The 19,193-nt window shown below is 39.9% G+C and overlaps 1 protein-coding gene across 2 annotated transcripts in view; it reads left to right on the top strand.

The window, feature by feature from the left end:
• The first annotated feature begins 17,791 nt into the window (after nt 1–17,791).
• LOC147429026 (uncharacterized) overlaps nt 17,792–19,193 on the top strand; it is a 58,850-nt gene continuing 57,448 nt past the window's right edge. Inside the window, exon 1 of one of the 2 annotated variants that reach the window (XM_086495286.1) lies at nt 17,792–18,111. In XM_086495286.1, the coding sequence (XP_086351412.1) occupies nt 17,946–18,111 (166 nt within the window). In that variant the 5' untranslated portion in view covers nt 17,792–17,945. The remainder of the gene's footprint in view (nt 18,112–19,193) is intronic. The other variant, XM_086495288.1, reaches the window with a different exon arrangement.

The raw sequence follows: 19,193 nt of genomic DNA on the forward strand, positions 1-19,193 counted from the left end.
GATTATTAGCCCCCAATTATTATTATGAACATATATAATAAGTAGCTCAAGTGTGTATAACTATACACTTGGGTTAGTAGCAAATAGATGGGCGGCCGGACATGGCCAGCATAAACCTAACAATCTCCCACTTGATGGCCAATGTGGGAGGCCAAAAGAAAAATGAGTAAGGAAGTATACTTCTCACCCAATGCCCATCAACTCACGACACTATTAAAATTGATGGCTGGAGAGACTCTTGGTGAGTGCATCCGCTGTGTTTTCTGACGTAGGAATCTTCATGCACTAAGTCAATGCTCTTGTTTGCCAAGCATTCCCGAATGAAGTGATAACGCACATCAATGAGTTTCGTTCTGGAATGAAACAATGGATTCTTAGCCAAGGCAATAGCACTTTGACTGTCACAATGAAGAACTGGTAAACACTGCTCTAGTCCAAGATCCTTCACTAGACGAGCAAGCCAAATAGCTTCTTTGCATGCTTCACTCAATGCAACATACTCTGCCTCTATAGTGGAAATGGATGTATAGTCTTGAAGTACTGATCTCCAAGAAATAACAGAACCAACAAATGTGTAAATCCAACCTATTGTGGATTTACGATTGTCAACACAACTTGCATAATCATTGTCTACATATCCCTTAATGGATAACTCTCCACCACCATAGCATAAATGTCTATCTGATGTGCCACTCAAGTATCTGAGAATCGACTTGAGAGCATCCCAATGCTTTTTACCAGGGTTAGACATAAATCTGCTGACAACTCCCACTGCATGTGCAATGTCAGGTCTCGTAGCCACCATGGCATACATAAGAATACCACAAGCTGAAGCATAAGGAATTTTAGCCATCTTAGCTTTTTCCTCAACGGATTGGGGACAATCGTTCTTGCTAAGTTTCAGATATGCAGGCAATGGGGTACTCAATGCCTTCCCCTTCTGCATGTTGAAACGATCAAGAACCTTGTGCACATACTCCTTCTGAGAAAGGTATAACAACCTCTTCTTACGGTCACGAGTAATGTGCATACCCAAAATGTGATTGGCTTCACCCAAATCTTTCATGTCAAATTTACTCTTCAGCTTGGTTTTCATGTCAACAATGTCTTTCTTGGAATGACTAGCAATGAGCATGTCATCCACATAAAGTATAAGCATAATAAGTTGTCCATTGGGTTGTCTTTTCACATAAAGACATGGATCCTCATTATTGTGTTTAGAATGCATGAATGTATCAAACTTGTGATACCATTGTCTGGATGATTGCTTCAAGCCATAGAGACTTTTTAGAAGCTTACAGACCAAATGTTCCTTGCCCTTTTGCACAAACCCTTCAGGTTGCTTCATATAAATCTCTTCCTCAAGATCACCATGTAAGAAAGCGGTAATAACATCCATTTGATCAAGCTCCATATCTTCAGTGGCAACCAAAGCAAGCAACATTCTCAGTGTCGTCATCTTGACCATTGGAGAAAAGATTTCCTGGAAATCTACACCATATTCTTTCTTGAAACCTTTGGCCACTAAACGAGCTTTGTAATTCTCAACATTGGACGCAATCTTCTTCTTGTAAACCCATTTACAAGGCAACGCTTCCCTACCTTTTGGCAATGGAACAAGTTCCCATGTTTTGTTCTTTGCAATATTGGACAGCTCCCTCTTCATAGCATGTTCCCACTGAACCTTATCATTGGCTAGCATAGCCTCTTTGTAACAAGAAGGCTCACCACTATCTGTCAGCAACACAAAGTCCATGACTAGAACAAACCGTTCTGGCGGATGTGAGAGTCTTTGAGATCTCCTCGACTGATCAGAGCTTGTACTAGCATGTGTATTAATTGGCTCTGGAGCTATCTGTAGAGGAGGTGATATATCAGAAAACGTCACTTTTCAGAATTCAACCTCTTTCGTTGGTTGCCTATGCATCTTGGTCTCATTGAAGACAACATCATTGCTACGGATTACTGATCGACTTTTCGGATCCCATAAACGATAGCCAAATTGACCATCTACACCATAGCCAATAAAGATGCATTTCCTGGACTTAGGGTCAAGCTTAGCACGCAACTCCTTGGGTACATGTGCATAAGCTTCGTAGCCAAATGTACGGAGTTTTTCATAAGACAACTTATGTCCTGACCATAACTCCAAAGGTACACAAAACTGTAATGAAGCATGTGGTGATCTATTGATCAAATACACAACAGTGTATAATGATTCAATCCAAAACACTTGCGGTAAATTAGCCTGTGATAGCATAGACATAATCCTCGCTTGGATGGTCCTATTCATTCGTTTGGCAACACCATTTTATGCAGGTGTATAAGGAGCTATAAACTCGCACTTAATTTCCCTACTTGAAGAGAAGTCTGCAAACTCTTTAGAGACATATTCTCCACCATTATCTGAGCGTAAAGCTTTCAACTTATATTTAGACTGAGTTTAGACTAGATATGTTTAGACTGAGTTTCCACACTAGATAAGAACTTTTTGAAACAAGAAAAAGTCTCATCTTTAGACTTCATGGCATAAACCCAAACATGTCGTGTTGCATCGTCAAAGAATGTAACATAATAAGATGCACCGCCATGGGATTTAGAAGGCATAGGCCCACATACATCACTATGCACAAGCTCTAAGGGCTTCTTGTCTTTGTCCAAAGACTGTGTACGATGTGCTCGTGTTTGCTTACCATATTGACAGTGTTCACAAAAGGGAAAATCAGAAAATGATAAAGACGGTAAGTAGCCAAATGAGAAAGAGTTTCCATTCCCTTCTTTGACATATGACCTAACCGGCTATGCCACAAAGCAACAGTTGGCAGCTCGGTTACAAAAAGAACACTGTTCTTGTCAAATACATAAAGAGGATAAAGTGTACCAACTTCAGGACCATGGGCTAAAATAAGATGACCTTTCGCAATACGCCAAAATTGGTGATGAAAAGTGACTTTGTAACCCAAGTCATCAAGACGTCCAACCGAAATCAATTTTTGTGTCAAAGCTGGAACATGACGCACATTATGTATGGTAAACCTCATCCCATTTGCCATAACCATAGCAATATCACCTATGCCCACAATGTCACAAGAGTAGACATCACCTAGCGTAACAGTGCCAATGGTTTCTTCATATGTAGTAAACCAATGCCTATGAGTTGTGACATGCAACGAAGCGCCCGAATCAAGAATCCATGTATGGGACACTTCACCACTAACAAGTAGCTCTGCTAGCATAGAACTCTGCAAAGATAGAGTTTCTTGTGCATCATAAAATAAATCATTATTTTCAGTCAACATATTGATGTCTTGTGCATCACAATCATCTTTCACTATGTTCAGTTCTTCAGTCTTAACCGAACTCTTTGGTTTCTCCTCTTTATCATCATTGTCTTTGTCTTTGCTTTTGCCTTTACCTTTGTCACGCTTCCAAGCATAACAATTCTTCTTTATGTGACCAAACTTATCACAATAATGGCATTGAACATTGCGACGACCAGGAGACTTTAATCTACCCTTTGAAGCATCTCTATTGCCCTCTTTCTTGGATTCATGATTCCAAGAACGGCCTTTACGTTGTTTTCCATCCTTTTGCACATAATGATCTTCGCCATGGTGCGAGCTACCCATAGCCTTGCGGCGCATTTCCTCTGACAAAAGAGAACCAGTGACATCAATGTACACTAGCGTACCATTAGGAGCAGAGTTACTGACAACTGTGCAAAAGATTTTCCATGAGGGTGGCAATGAACAAAGCAAGAAGATTGCTTTCATCTCATCATCAATATTGATATGTTGTGCATGAATATGGGAAAAATAGAGAATCAAAGTCATTAATATGACTGGCAACACTGGCTGACTCCTTCATGCGAAGGTTAAACAGTTTTCGCATCATGAAAACCTTATTACTTTCCGTATCCTTTTCATAAGTGTTGCATAACTTTTGCCATAAAGCATAGACAGATTCACATTCTAGCACTGAAAAGTACACTGATTCAGCAAGGTGCAATCTAATAGTAGATCTGCATAGCTCATCAAGCTCCTCCCACTGAAACTGAGTCAAATTCATCCCTTCAGTCCATGTCGCATAAATAATAGGCAATTTCTATTTCTTTTGGACAAGCACATCTTGCATCTGATTCTTCCAAAGCTAAAAATCAGTGCCATCAAACTTCTTTATGTCATAAATGTAATGGTCTTTGCTAATAGATATTGTGACAAAATGACCAAAAGATTTTGGAAAAAATTCGGCATAGTCTCCTTTGCATTTGGGACTATGTCAACCAAAATACAAGACAATAAGAGACCAAAATATCGCTCACAAAGTAACAAAGAGTACTATGTCACTCAAAAGAAGACTGTATAGAACCCACTGAGGTGCATCAACTGTCAATCTGACCATAGACCGCCAACTCGGCGTCAAAAGAACTATACCAATCTATACATGTCCTATGGCGAGGTCACGAAGGGTAACTCCAGCTACCTGTATCACCGAAGGTATCTCCACATTTGAGAATACCCCAGCTCAAAGAAAACCTCACGCTATCAACCCTCACAACGTAGGTAATGCAGTAAAGCATATAGCCAAGTCTCAGAAATGGCTATCTTCCGGACCAAGTCTCATAAATGGTCGGGACTGCTGTACTAGCCAAAAGATGGCTCCACAAAAGACGTACACTCGTAGTATCCACAAAGACGTACATATGTATCACTACGCACAAACAGGCGCCAAAAGCATATGCATGCTAGAAAAATATCCCTACTGGGAGTCATATTGCTCTCAAAAGAGCTTAGACATTGTAACAAGTGTCAACATATGCATATGCGCATAAAAACACTCCCACTAGAACCATAACTAGCATAAATGTTGCAATTTGTACTCTGTGTGTCGATGCCGATGTCAAAACGGACTGCAAAATCCTGTGTGTGGATGTCTATGACAAAGTGCAGTCGTATGCGTTGATGCCGAAATAGTAGCGGAATCCGATGTCGAAGCCGTAACCTAAACTCATGCCCTGTGTGTTGATGCCGAACTTTTATAATCTCTCAAGTATACGCATCTGAAAATACCTCTGGAAAATCACATGCAAACTCCCACCTGCTATGCGTCTCGACGATGTTCGAGATGTCCACAATATACATACATCTCCTTGGCTGAAAATTCAGCCCACATAGCTCTCACACAGTGAAGCTACACTTGCAGTAAACATGAGAGGGAAACAACCCTCGAAGATTTGCATGAAATTTTAAAACGCAAATTTCGCAACCGAAATAAGAAAAATCGACCTTTTTGACGCAGACCCTAGTACTATGTACCTCCTTTTGTTCAGAGCGGTCGATTTTGGTAAAATAGAGCATAGGTTCACCTTTTTTTGACACTGCCTCAACTTCTTGTTGTCCTGCTGCAAACTGCTGATTCTGGCTATCTTCACAGTAGCCCTTCATAGCCACAAGAGCTCCAAGCTCTAATGGAAAGCTCCATAGCTCAGCTCTCTATCACAAGCTCCGTTGCACTGTCCCTTTGCTTTGATACCAGTTGAAAGAGAAGATGCAAGCAGTGCGATGCAGGAGCCAGAGAGCGAGCAGAGAGAGAGAGAGAGAGAGAGAGAGAGAGAGAGAGAGAGAGAGAGAGAGAGAGAGAGAGAGAGAGAGAGAGAGAGAGAGAGAGAGAGAGAGAGAGAGAGAGAGAGAGAGAGAGAACGAGTACGCTGTTTGGAAGGGGGAGAGCCAAAAGATTATTAGCCCCCAATTATTATTATGCACATATGTAATAAGTGGCTCAAGTGTGTATAACTATACACTTGGGTTAGTAGCAGTTAGATGGGCGGCCGGAGATGGCTAGCATAAACCCAACACTGCTATCTCCCTTGATTCCTCTGTGAAACCCTTTCCCCATCCATCGAATGTACAACGCGATGTCTTGTGCCTTGGTGGATACTTGAACTCAGTGCCCCTTCAAGTGGATCCCCTTTGCAGGATACAATTTGCCTCGTCGTGGACATATGACCTCAATGCCCCCTTCATTCAATCATTTTCAGCATCTAGCCCCTCGCTTTACAGACTGGCAGGGCACTAGGCTACATCACTGCATGGTTTCCTTCAACCCCTACATATACAGGTGAGGGATGTGTGTTCCCTCACTTAGACTTGGTTTTGTTTTTTTGAAAAGAGGGAGAGAGAGAGAGAGAGACAATGTGAGTAGGAAATATGCTTGGCTATGAATTTCCCCGGGCACTTTGGTGATTATTTGGAATGCTTCTGCTCCATAGGTGCTACATTTCACTCAAAACTCACTTTTAGTAAATTTCTAATGCTATACCACTATGAGGCTTTTTTGGAAGGGTACTAGATCTTGATTAGATGATCGTGATAGGATTTGGTTCTTGCCTTGGAACATTGATTCTAAAAAGGATGTTTTTGTCCCTATTGGGTGTTGAATGCAAAGAGAAAATGTAGCTTTCTAGTGAGTTTGCTTTGAGCTAGCATTAGTAAATATTGAATATGTGCATTAGGACTTGAATTCCATGCTGGATCAAATGGTTCTATTTATGGTTATTGATTATAAAAAGAGGGCCGTTTGGTTACATGTTGACTGGTTGTTGGTAGATTTTTAGACTAGTTCACTTGGTAATCATATGGCTCGTAAACTCTTTATTACAACATGTTTTATTTATTTACCATCAACAGTGTGTACTGAGCATTCTACCACATTGACATTTAACATGATTGGCTTCTGTTCTAACTGGCTTTTTACTAACGTTAAATGCTAAAATACTTGTTATAATCCGGTATTGTAGGGATATTTTGAAACTTAAAATCTTACATTCTTGCTCTTACTAAACTTTGAATTTTTTATATGCCTATAATGGGAAGACTTGGGCACACAAAATGGTGAGAATGGTTCCTAATGCTGGTCTTTTGTCTAAAAAAGCTGACTCTGGCCATGTTCAGAGCTGGAGACACTTTTGAGAAAAGTTGATATACTAAGCTAGGCAAGACCTTGTGCTTATGTTATATGGAATGAAAAATGGGGGTTTCTAGCACTAGATTTTGACCGGCACATGGTTATTAATTTAGTTTTGATGCTTTACTACCTAAAACTTGGCATAACTAGAGATTCTGGCTAGCATATGGTTACTGGTCTAGTTTTATGGTGTTGTGATACGGGGAAACCTGTTTGCATTGACTTACAAAAAAGACTGACCTTTAGCCTATTGCTAACTACTGGAGTAATGTTTGAGTTCTGGCTTAAATTTAGTTCTTAGGTAACCATATTGTGTTACCTTTTCAAGCTCTTAGGTGTGATACTGCCATGAGATGGTGGTATCCTTTTACATACATACATATTTAAGTGGACCTACTTTAGACTTGAAGATCACTCTCCCTAGCTAGGGCTTGATATTTAAAGAGTCTCAAGGCATGATAATGGCTCATGGTTATTTGAGCTATACCATAGTTTCAATGGATGGTAATTTTTGTTGCCTGATGTCTTGACTGGAGATCTGGTTTATGTTGGACTTTTGATCATGGTCTCTAGCTGTTACTAGTATGGTCTTTTGCTGGGACTGAATTCTACCTGATGACATGGCTCTGTTTGGTTAGGGTCTACTGTGGTGAGGAAGCTAATTTTTAAAGAAAAACTTCACCTAAACATGTTTTCTGCTAGTAATACTGGGTATTTTTAGTAAAAAGTTTTTGGCAAGATCTACTATATAATAGTACTTGATCTTGGCTAAATCCTAGGAGATATGAGACCCTGTATATGACTGGAATGCTTTGCTTTGTATGGTCGGGAATTTAGCTTTGATTGGTAACCTTATACATACATAGATATTCTTGGATTTGAGCTAAACTATGGTTCCTACTGCCATATTTCGGCTTTTTGAAAGATTTGACTCTAATCCAATAATCTTCTTAAATTCTTAGTCTCCTTTTTGGTTGCTAAGCCAAATGTATCTTCTGCTTCAATGGTTGAATTTTTGGGATTTTGCTACTACAACTTTCTGCCATATGGTGGAGAAATGGATTTTTTGATAAACCTATATAGGGCTAGCACACCCTAATTGATGTAATTTGAGAGCTTGCTTTAACTAAAGCTTCATTACCAACCTCTGTTGTGACGAGACAATTGGGTAAATCTGAAAATTTTGGCCATTGTGTTCTACTATGGTTATTTGGGTTGTACTATTTGAAGGGCTCGATTTCGCTGCATATATTAGGATGTAGTTTGTTACGAGACTGGGCACCCTCCTGTTGTAGTGGTTAACTGCAATTGGGATAGCTGGGCGTAATGGTTAATTATGTGCTGTCTATTTATTTTACTAATTGAGTTGATGATGATTTTGTAGAGTGGAATGCGGGGAGTTGATGAAGAGGCGACGGCAATTATTCTTGGCCATTTTATATTTGCACAGTATCTTAGAACATCATTTCAATAAGCCACTATGGCTCTGTAAATAGTTGTAGTGGGAACTCCCCTTATGGGTCATGCAAGAACTAATGAGCTTCACTCATTTGCAAAAGTAAAGTGGTTGTAAAAGAGGGGCCTCAATTTTTGGCACCTTAAACTCAAAGTAATATATTAAATACCAACTCCACAAGAGAGGTGCCGTGGAGTTTGGGGCTAGATTTAGGCCTTTCTCTTGCAGATTCTCTTCTCTACTCTCTTAAGCTATGGTTATTTTGCTGTGTACTCTCTAATCTAGTCCCCATCTCTTACACATCTCTTACACCTCCTTACAAGCTTGTCTATATCAATTCTCTGTTTACTGTGTGTGTGTGTGTCATAGTCTAGGTGAGTGTGTGTGCTTGGAAATTTGAAGAAGAAGTGGACAGTTTGATGGTGATGGCTTGAAAGCTTATGTTGAGTGCTTTAAGCGGTCGATCTCCCCCTCTTCTCCCAACAGTGGTATCAGAGCCTCAGGTTCGAGGATTAATCGGCACCAGATTTCAGTTTTAAGAAGGAGTTTTCTCTAATCGACAAAACCCCAATTGCAATTCATCGACTTTGCAATTCAAGGATTCAAGGGTTCGTGGAAATTCGAAGTATAATTGATCGAGTTCACAGAAGAAAAACTCGATTGTTAATTGGTGGCTAATCGGCAATCAATTTTCAAATTCGGCTTCAAGACGATCAAGAACGGGTATGTTCAGTGGTTAAATTTAAGCACTAGTTAACCTTGCGTATACATGAAGATACGGACAAGACAGTGAGCTGACGCATAATTGAAAGAAGTCGAAAAGCTTAATTACAACTTTGAAAGAGAAGTTGAAATTGGGAACGAGAAGGCGGATTATGGTTTACTAAAGGAAAGAGAGAGCAAGAGTCAAAGCAAGCAGGGAAATTTGAGTCACATCGATTCGGCTTGTCATTGGGAAGCGGCATCGAAAGGCATAAACGAAGAGAAGAAAGAAGGCGAGAAATTTATGTGGGAATCCTTGCTTACACACAAAAAAATTTCTCGATCGACCTATTCGAAAAAGCTCGAAATTGCTATCAACATGGACGCCCAAGCTGTCTTGAGAGAGCTCGCTGTCTTCAACTTTTTCCATGCAATTGCAATTCACACCTTTTAAGTCAAAGTGTGGCCATTAAGAAAGCCTCAAAACTTTACGTGTTAAAAAGTGAGGCTATTAAGCTTCAAGCCTCAAAACTTTACCTCTTTAAAAAGTGAGGCCATTAAGCTTCAAAAAAACAAAACAAAAAAAGAGTGCCATTGAACATTAAGCTTAGAAGACATTCCTTACAAAGTTTGGCCAACTCAAGGGTTGAAGTGCATAAGAAGGTGGTCACTCTGTCCTAAGCCGGCAAGCGAGCATCAATACCTGCTCCATTGGCCTAGCTATACAGGAAACTCGAAAATAACATTCAATTTAATTGGACAGTGAAATTACCAAATATAATACCATTAATTTTGGGAATACGAGAGATCGGGTGCCACGAAATTCAACTAGCTCGGTGACACACCATCGGACTGTCTATTCTCTGGCAATTTCCTAGCGCATCGCCATTCTGGACTGGACGCCACCGCTCTTTTTCAGCTAAGTACATTACATTTCTGTTATTTATTTTATTTTATTCCGTATATTGCATCTGTGAATATCACCAAATAGCCTTTTTAAGCATTACCATTTAATTATTTACTTTTTTTTAAGAAAAAGAAAGAAAAAAAAAAGCACGCAATCATGGCACATCTTCCTCATGCACCCACGATTGCAGAGCAACTTCAAAATTTGCAGCAGTCACTCACATATGAACGCATGCGAAGGCAAGAACTTGAAGATAAATTATTACATTCTGTATGCACCGACACCCAAGAAAAACAAAATTAGCAGAAAAGCCTTCACTTTCAAAGATTTTGATGGCACTAAAGATGCTAGCACGGTTCTAGCATGGGTTAGTTAGTTAGATGACTACTTTCATGATGAAGACTTTCCCGAGCGTGAAATGGTAAAGTGTGCATCCAATCATCTCACTAGCAGCGCTGCATTGTGGTGGAACGCCACCAAACAACATGGAAGAAGACCACGCACCTGGAATGTATTCAAAAAAGTGTTTTTACCCCAATTTTTGCCAACACAGTACAAAGCTAAAGCACGACGTCAATGGGATTTAATTCGACAGGGTAGAAATGAAGATGTACAGGGTTACACTGACCGTTTTTGGAATTGTCTAATTCAATTGCAAGCTATTGAACATGTTAGTTGCAGGAAATTGAAGCGAAAGTACATATCAGGCTTGGCACTACAAATTAGTGCTGAGGTAGATATGTTCGAACCAGATTCTCTGTCAAAGTCCATTAACTTGGCTCTCAACGCAGAAAAGAAGAAAGGTGGACATTCCTCTCACACTGATCAACCTACTAACACTAACCGCAACAAGAGACCTCCTTTCTCTCCTAACTCTGACAGAAGCAAACACCAAAGCCGTACCTTTTTCAAAAGACGAAGATTTGACAATCCTCCTGCCACTGCTCAACCTCATACGAGCAACAACCACAACAACACTCAGCAACGAGGCGACAAACATCCTTTCAACCAGCGTTTTCCTCCAAATTCTAATGGTAACAAAAAGGTGAAGTGTTTTAAATGCTTTCAATATGGTCACTATGCAGATAAGTGCTCAAATGGTCATGCTAAGGGCAATGGTCAATCCAATGGCCATTCAAATGGAGTCAACAGGAATTCAAGTCAAAAATCCTTCAACAACAACCGCCCCAACGGAGCTACTCTTAACCTCATCGAAGATGCTACACCCGACGACAATGAAGTAGAAGTTAACTACGGTGAGGGATATGATCTTGATTATGATAACGATGACAACCCATCCTCAGGTACTCCTATATCTCCTCACACTTTGTTTAAAGTGCAAGGCACTGTTAAGGGTGAAAATGTCACCATTCTGCTAGATGATGGTAGTAGCCATGATTTCATTTCCACACGATTGGCACAACAACTCTCACTCTCTGAAATTTCATCACCCCACAAGGTCAAAACTGTTTTTAATAATCAACGTTTTAATTGTAAAACTCAAGTCACTGTTGAAGTTTGCATTGGTGAATTCACACAAGCACGTACATTTTTGGTAGCACCATTGCATGGACTTGATATGATTTTGGGAATGCCATTTCGTCATGAATTTGACTCGTTGATTAATTATAAAACACGTACAATGTCTCTCACTCATAATAATAAAAAATTCTCCATCCAAGCAACACTGGCACATCAAAAATTTCCACTCCTCTCTCACACTCAAGCCAAACGAGCAATTCAAAAACAGGGGAAAACATATCTAGTATTGGTAAATCAAATTTCTGTTGAAACTGAAACTTCACGTAACTCCACACACGATGAATTTCTCTCACAATTTAAAGATTGTTTCATGCATGATCTCCCACCTAGAATTCCACCATCACACCCAGAAGACCACCAAATTGACATCATACCGGGTAGTGAACCTCCTTGTAGAGCACCTTATCGTGTAAATCCTACCGCACACAGGGAAATACAAACTCAAATCACTGATTTACTTGACCGAGGCCTAATCCGACCTAGTAGTTCACCATACGGAGCTCCAGTACTTCTTGTCAAGAAGAAAAATAGAACCTTTCGTATGTGTATCGACTACAGGGCTTTAAACAAGATCACCATTAAGAATAGGTTTCCTATTCCTAGAGTGGATGATCTACTAGACAAACTGAAAGGGGCAAACATCTTTAGCAAAATTGACCTTAAATCAGGATATCACCAAGTCAATATGTTTGAACATGATGTCTACAAAACTGCTTTCAGAACACAAATTGGGCACTATGAATTTCTTGTCATGCCATTTGGTTTGACAAATGCACCAACTACATTCACACGCATGATGAATCGAATTTTCATTGACCATCAAGATTTTGTGATTGTATTTTTTGATGACATTTTGGTATTCAGTAAATCTGAAGAAGACCATAAGCAACATTTAACACGTGTATTTGATCTGCTTGCACAAAATCACTTGTATTTGAATCCTGAAAAGAGTTCATTTTTTCAATCTGAAATTGAATATTTGGGACATATTGTATCGGGTAAAGGAATTCATGTCGATCCAAAGAAAATTGAAGCCATTCAATCCTGGCCTAGACCCAAAAACTTGCATGAGCTACGATCTTTTCTTGGTCTTTGCAGCTACTATAGGAAATTTGTTCGTAATTTTGCTTACAAATCACATTATTTGACTCTCTTGTTGAAGAAAAACACGCCTTATGAATGGAATGATTTGCAAGAAAGCTCATTTAATGCACTTAAACATGCTTTGACTAATGCACCTGTATTGCAATTGCCTGATTTTGAACGACCATTCTTTGTGGTAGTCACTGATGCTAGTGGTAAAGGTATCGGTGCAGTCCTTATGCAAGATAACCATCCCATTGCTTTCGAAAGTCGTAAATTCAAACCGTCTGAAATAAAGTTCAGTACTTATGATAAAGAATTGACTGCTGTGGTACATGCATTGAAAATCTGGAAACACTATGTAATGGGTATTGACTTGATCATTAAAACTGATCAACAAAGTATCAAATATTTACTTTCTCAGCCTTTAATAGATGATAGACATATTAAGTGGGCCGCTTTTATTCAAAGTTTTCAGCCCAACATTCAATACCAGCCTGGTAAAGAAAACGTTGTAGCTGATGCCTTGAGTAGAAGACCCTCACTTAATCATCTATCAACCATTACGGGAACTTCATTTGACACTATGCCTGACACTTATGCACATGACGATGACTTCAAAACGACATGGTTGCACATGCTTGATAATTCTGTACACATATTTCTCGAATACACTATTCAAGAAAACTTCCTTTATTTCAAACAAAAATTGTGTGTAACTAAATCTTTTCGTACATTAATTATTGAAGAATTGCACAAACCACCTTATGCTGGACATAGAGGATTTGCTGCAACTTTTCAAAATTTATGTCGTGATTTCTATTGGCCTACTATGAGAATGGATGTTAAACAGTATGTGTCCACTTGTTTGATTTGTCAAAAAATCAAAGCAGCTACAGGTAAGAAATTGGGACTTTTACACCCACTCCCCATTCCTGAAAGACCTTGGGAACATATTTCCATGGATTTTGTTACTGGTTTCCCACTCACAATGCACAAACATGATATGATATGGACTATTATTGATCGTTTCTCTAAACAAGCGTATTTTGTTCCGTGTAAGAAAACACTCACAGCACATCAAGCTGCACTTTTGTTTTTGAAGACTGTTTTTCCACATCATGGTTTGCCTAAAGTGATTATTTCCGATCGAGACTCAAAATTTTGTAGTGCTTTTTGGACTACTGTGTTTGAAAATCTTGACACTACACTTGACTTTACTTCTGCATTTCATCCTGAATCTAATGGTCAAACCGAAGTCACCAACCGCACTATTATTGACTTGTTGAAGGCTTATGTTTCCTCTCAACCTAAGAAATGGGATGACTACCTACATATTTTGCAATTTGCATACAACAACACCACTCACACTGCCACGGGTAAATCTCCCCTTGAAATTGTATACGGTCACTCACTTCCTACTCCTGCTTCACGTCTTTCTAATGTTGTGCCTGCCGCTGATGATTTCACTACTGACTTTCATGATATTTATGCAAGTGTGCATTCTGCCATTAAACACTCACAAGAACTTTACACCAAGCATGCTAACAAGCACCGCAAGGCACACCAATTCAAAGAAGGTGATCATGTTTTACTTCGCATCGAAAAACGAAGGATCAAAAGTGTTGATACTAATGTCTTTGTTAAGCTTGCTCCTCATTTTTATGGACCTTTCAAAATTTCAGCTATCATTAATGATGTTTCTTTTCGTTTAGAATTACCTGCACATTGGCACATTCACAATGCATTTCACATTAGTCTTTTACGACCATTCAGAGGACCCCTACCTACACACCACATTTACGAAGACCCACCTTCACTTGTAGACCAAGAAGAGCAACTCATCCCTGACAAAATAGTTGACCATGAGACCACCACTACACGCACTGGAATGGTTTATAACACACCACATTTACGAAGACCCACCTTCACTTGTAGACCAAGAAGAGCAACTCATCCCTGACAAAATAGTTGACCATGAGACCACCACTACACGCAGTGGAATGGTTTATAACTGTTACCTTTTGACTTTCAAGGGCCACCCTAGAGAGGATGCCAAATGGATGCCTGAAAAGTTTTTTCGCAACTTTCCCAACCTTCTCCACACTTTCTATCACTCACGGTCCATTTGATTTCTCTATTGAGCACTGAGGACAATTGCTATCCCTGGTGGGAGGGATGTTACGAGACTGGGCACCCTCCTGTTGTAGTGGTTAACTGCAATTGGGATAGCTGGACGTAATGGTTAATTATGTGCTGTCTATTTATTTTACTAATTGAGTTGATGATGATTTTGTAGAGTGGAATGCGGGGAGTTGATGAAGAGGCGACGGCAATTATTCTTGGCCATTTTATATTTGCACAGTATCTTAGAACATCATTTCAATAAGCCACTATGGCTCTGTAAATAGTTGTAGTGGGAACTCCCCTTATGGGTCATGCAAGAACTAATGAGCTTCACTCATTTGCAAAAGTAAAGTGGTTGTAAAAGAGGGGCCTCAATTTTTGGCACCTTAAACTCAAAGTAATATATTAAATACCAACTCCACAAGAGAGGTGCCGTGGAGTTTGGGGCTAGATTTAGGCCTTTCTCTTGCAGATTCTCTTCTCTACTCTCTTAAGCTATGGTTATTTTGCTGTGTACTCTCTAATCTAGTCCCCATCTCTTACACATCTCTTACACCTCCTTACAAGCTTGTCTATATCAATTCTCTGTTTACTGTGTGTGTGTGTGTGTCATAGTCTAGGTGAGTGTGTGTGCTTGGAAATTGGAAGAAGAAGTGGACAGTTTGATGGTGATGGCTTGAAAGCTTATGTTGAGTACTTTAAGCGGTCGATCTCCCCCTCTTCTCCCAACAAGTTACAAAACAAAGCATTGCATACAAGTTTTGGTCCATACATTTTTTTGTAGTTACAAAACAAAGCAGTGCATATAATTTTTTTTAACTTATGGATGACTGGACATTTTTTTTACAGTAAATGGTTATTATAAAAAGAAGTTTTGAAGACATATGGGGCAATTCTGACAGGAGTACTTATGATATAGAAAAAACTCGAGATTTTTTTATTTAGGACAGTAGCTAGTCTAATAATTTTTAAGCTTGAAATGGATAACAACTGATAGGTTCTTTGAAGCCTGCCATACGTAGCCAAGTCTAACATATCTGTTTTCTTGACTATATGGATGCATGTGAGAATTCTATCTTGACTTAAAAGAGGTTTAACATGCTGTAGTCCGACTTTGTAAACACTTGATGATTCAACTAGGATAGTTATGATACCTTTGTATAAAATCATTCGGAATGTTACCTCATTCTTATTACGCTGTACAATTATGAATCAAACACTGAGTTGTTTCAGTACAAATCTTTGCCTAGACATCTAAAGCCATTTGTTTTTTGAACGTCATGTTCTTTGGTGTATATGTATTTAAATTAAAACAGCTACACACACACACACACACACACACACACACACACACACACACACACACACACACACATTGACACATGCAAGGGAGGCGGGTGATGGGAGCAATCAAAGAGATTAAGACCTCTCTCTTTCTGTTCCTTTTTCTCTTTCTATCTCTATCCCATAGACATGATAGGGTTTTTTATAAGTTGTCAATCTTCCACCCATTAGCCTTAGTAAGAGCACACCATCTTCGACATGCCGTTTTTGGCCAAGGCCCTTGAATAGCCAGTGAAAAGGAGAGATGACCATTTATTTTTTGCTCGAAAAATTAATCAAATAGGTACTTCTTGTAGTGGTTGGGGAGCATTGCGCATTTCTCTCAAGCGCCTCATGAGGCACAACTCTAAGAGCTGCATTCCACTTTGCTCTAGTGACATTTGTGGGATTGAAGTGAATGTGTAATATGCTGATTACCAAGCTTTTGTTTCAGTTTAACAATGCTAAGGAGACAATCTCGTATTATATTGCCTGAAAATCTTCGTAGATTCTCTACAGTACTTGCCTTGCCAAAATAAAACTCCAATCATGAGCATGTTTAGAACCTCCGCAGCTTGCGTAAAATTCCTGCACGGACAGCTCTAGCCACCGAGCACATGAGCAGATAGTGCTCATAGGTACACGCCTTAATATTAAAAAAAATCAGGTGTTTCCACAAGGTGCCAGCCACTTGCTCTGCACCGCCTTGCGCACCTTGTTTCGCTCGTCACCTTTGCCTTTGTCAGTTGGTCAGAGAGAGAGAGAGAGAGAGAGAGAGAGAGAGAGAGAGAGAGGCGCTCGCAATAGAAAGAGAGAGCGAGACCCTGGCTGCTTGTTGCAGACCTCCTCCATCGTGTCTCTACCCTTACTTGCACGCGTGGCTCCCCTCATCGGCTTTCCCTTCATTTGTGCTTTTTTTTTTGGGGCTGGGACAGAATCAATGTTGATTCTCATGTTCATTTCTTTTTTGCTTTCTAACAGAAACCTTAGTGTTGTGTTGGGTTAGGGAGACTTTCATTGTTTTCAGTGCATGATTGAAACTTACTTTAAATATTTATTTCACTTTCATTTTATATCGTGACATGTATTTACTTTTTTTGCATTCTATTGTTTTAGAATGTTAAAGTGAAACTTCACTTGCATAATTCTAGTAAATTCTATGGATAAACACACACACACACACACACATATATTAATGAGTTTTTTTAATTTCACATTTCATTTCAGAGCCTCACATGGTTTGACTTTTTTTACATTTTATAGCTTAATTCTAGTCAATATTCAGAAAAGTCTCTTTTATTAAGCGGTCGTCGACTGAGTTTCCTTCCTACAAAGAACAGAACCAGAAATACTCACATAAATTTTAAATTTGTAGGATTTTTGAACTATTTTCTCACATATTTCACCAGTTTTTCTTCCCTTTACCATGGTTTGCAACTAGGTAGTCTCCATTTCCAACCAGCTCAAGGCTAAGTTGAGGCACTCCTTGCTTGAACACTGATTCTACTTAAACTCAACCTAATGATTTTATCACGTTCTAATTATTTTAGAAAGCAATCTTTCACTTGTTTTAAATCGTAGGGACATACTCCTTGACGCTACTAATATATATTCTCTTTTTTCTCTTATATTTGGAGCTTCCTCTTTGCACCAACAAATGAGGATTCAAACTTGAAATGAAGAAATTCCTACTTTTTGGTTCCATCTACTTTTTGGGGCGGCGTCACGTCGAGCTCGCTGAGCTGGGTGTCGCGAACAAGCGGAGGCGCGCACATGCGCAGACGCACTGATACGTGCTCGCTGAGGGAGGGAAAACGATTAACAGGGTTATAGGCTGTAGTCATGGAAAGAGGGAGTTCAACGATTGAGTTTGCTTTCGATATTGCATGCCCATTTGCGTACCTGGCGTCGTTACAGGTGGAGCAAGTTGCATACAGGTGCAGCGCATCCATCACTTGGACGCCCGTACTCCTTGGCGGTCTCTACGATCTATCCAATGCCCCCCAAGGTATAACCTTTCCTTTACAGCTGTGAAAATGGCGAGCGTATAACCAAGCATTATTTCATTTTATTTAAGAATTTAGTGTGTTGAGAGAGAGAGAGAGAGAGAGAGAGAGAGAGAGAGAGACGATATTATCGTCCTCCAAGGTCCAATATGACCTATGGGACCAAAGGAAACATGCTGGACCATCTCATCATTTATTCTTCCTAGGTGGTTAGAGGGCTTTCCCACATGGTGCCACAAGTTGGGCTTACCTTGCAGTCTCTACCTTCCATCACCTACTCGAGTCGCCTTGCGTGTGTCCATAGTGAATCATTGCATTTCCATACCGCCATCTGAATCTTGTGTAAGGTGTCTCATAGGCTGCAAGTCCCTCTTCTTGGGTATTTCCATCAATGTTAACTCCACCATTGCGGTATATAGCTCTCTTGCCCTCTTTGCGGTCTTGAATGACTTATGGCATGCATGACCGTCTATGCTATATCTGCATCCGTGTAAGGCTCTCATCAAGGATGGTGGGGTCGCCGGCTAAGGTACATAATATCATCCTCTTCCGCATAAAAGCGGTGCTCTCTATCTTACTTCGAAATTGTAGGATAAGAGCTCTCTTCTTGGTTGTGTCTTTGCTGGCTCAAGTGTATGTACTACATCAAGAAAGATATCCAGAACTGTGTGTAGAAACGACTCTTGTTATGGACTCAATATCCGTAAAGGAGTGTCGATAGGATTGCAAATGTCCGATCTCATTGAAGAACGGTAGTCACTTATATTTGAAGACAAGTGGATGTAGTCACAACCCAACATGGCCAAGCAGTTGATCCACAAAAACTTGAGGAAGGTCAGATTGAGAAGTTTGCACCACTGTCCCTCTATCATGTGGAGCAACTGTCACCAATAGACAACACGGACCACCTTCGGATGATGTCCTGTCAATAAGTAGAGTATCCGCCCAACGAGACTATGTAGTCTTCGTTATGGTCGTCCTCTGAGAAGAGCAATGGCCAGACCACCGTGTTTGCATCGTAGTCATCGTTTAAGAAGAGGGGTAGTTAGACCAAGATGTCTGCACTGGAATGCCTATATGTGTT

Source organism: Adiantum capillus-veneris, chromosome 22 (assembly GCF_014529385.1).
Source record: "Adiantum capillus-veneris isolate H3 chromosome 22, ASM1452938v2, whole genome shotgun sequence".
Lineage (NCBI taxonomy): Eukaryota > Viridiplantae > Streptophyta > Polypodiopsida > Polypodiales > Pteridaceae > Adiantum > Adiantum capillus-veneris.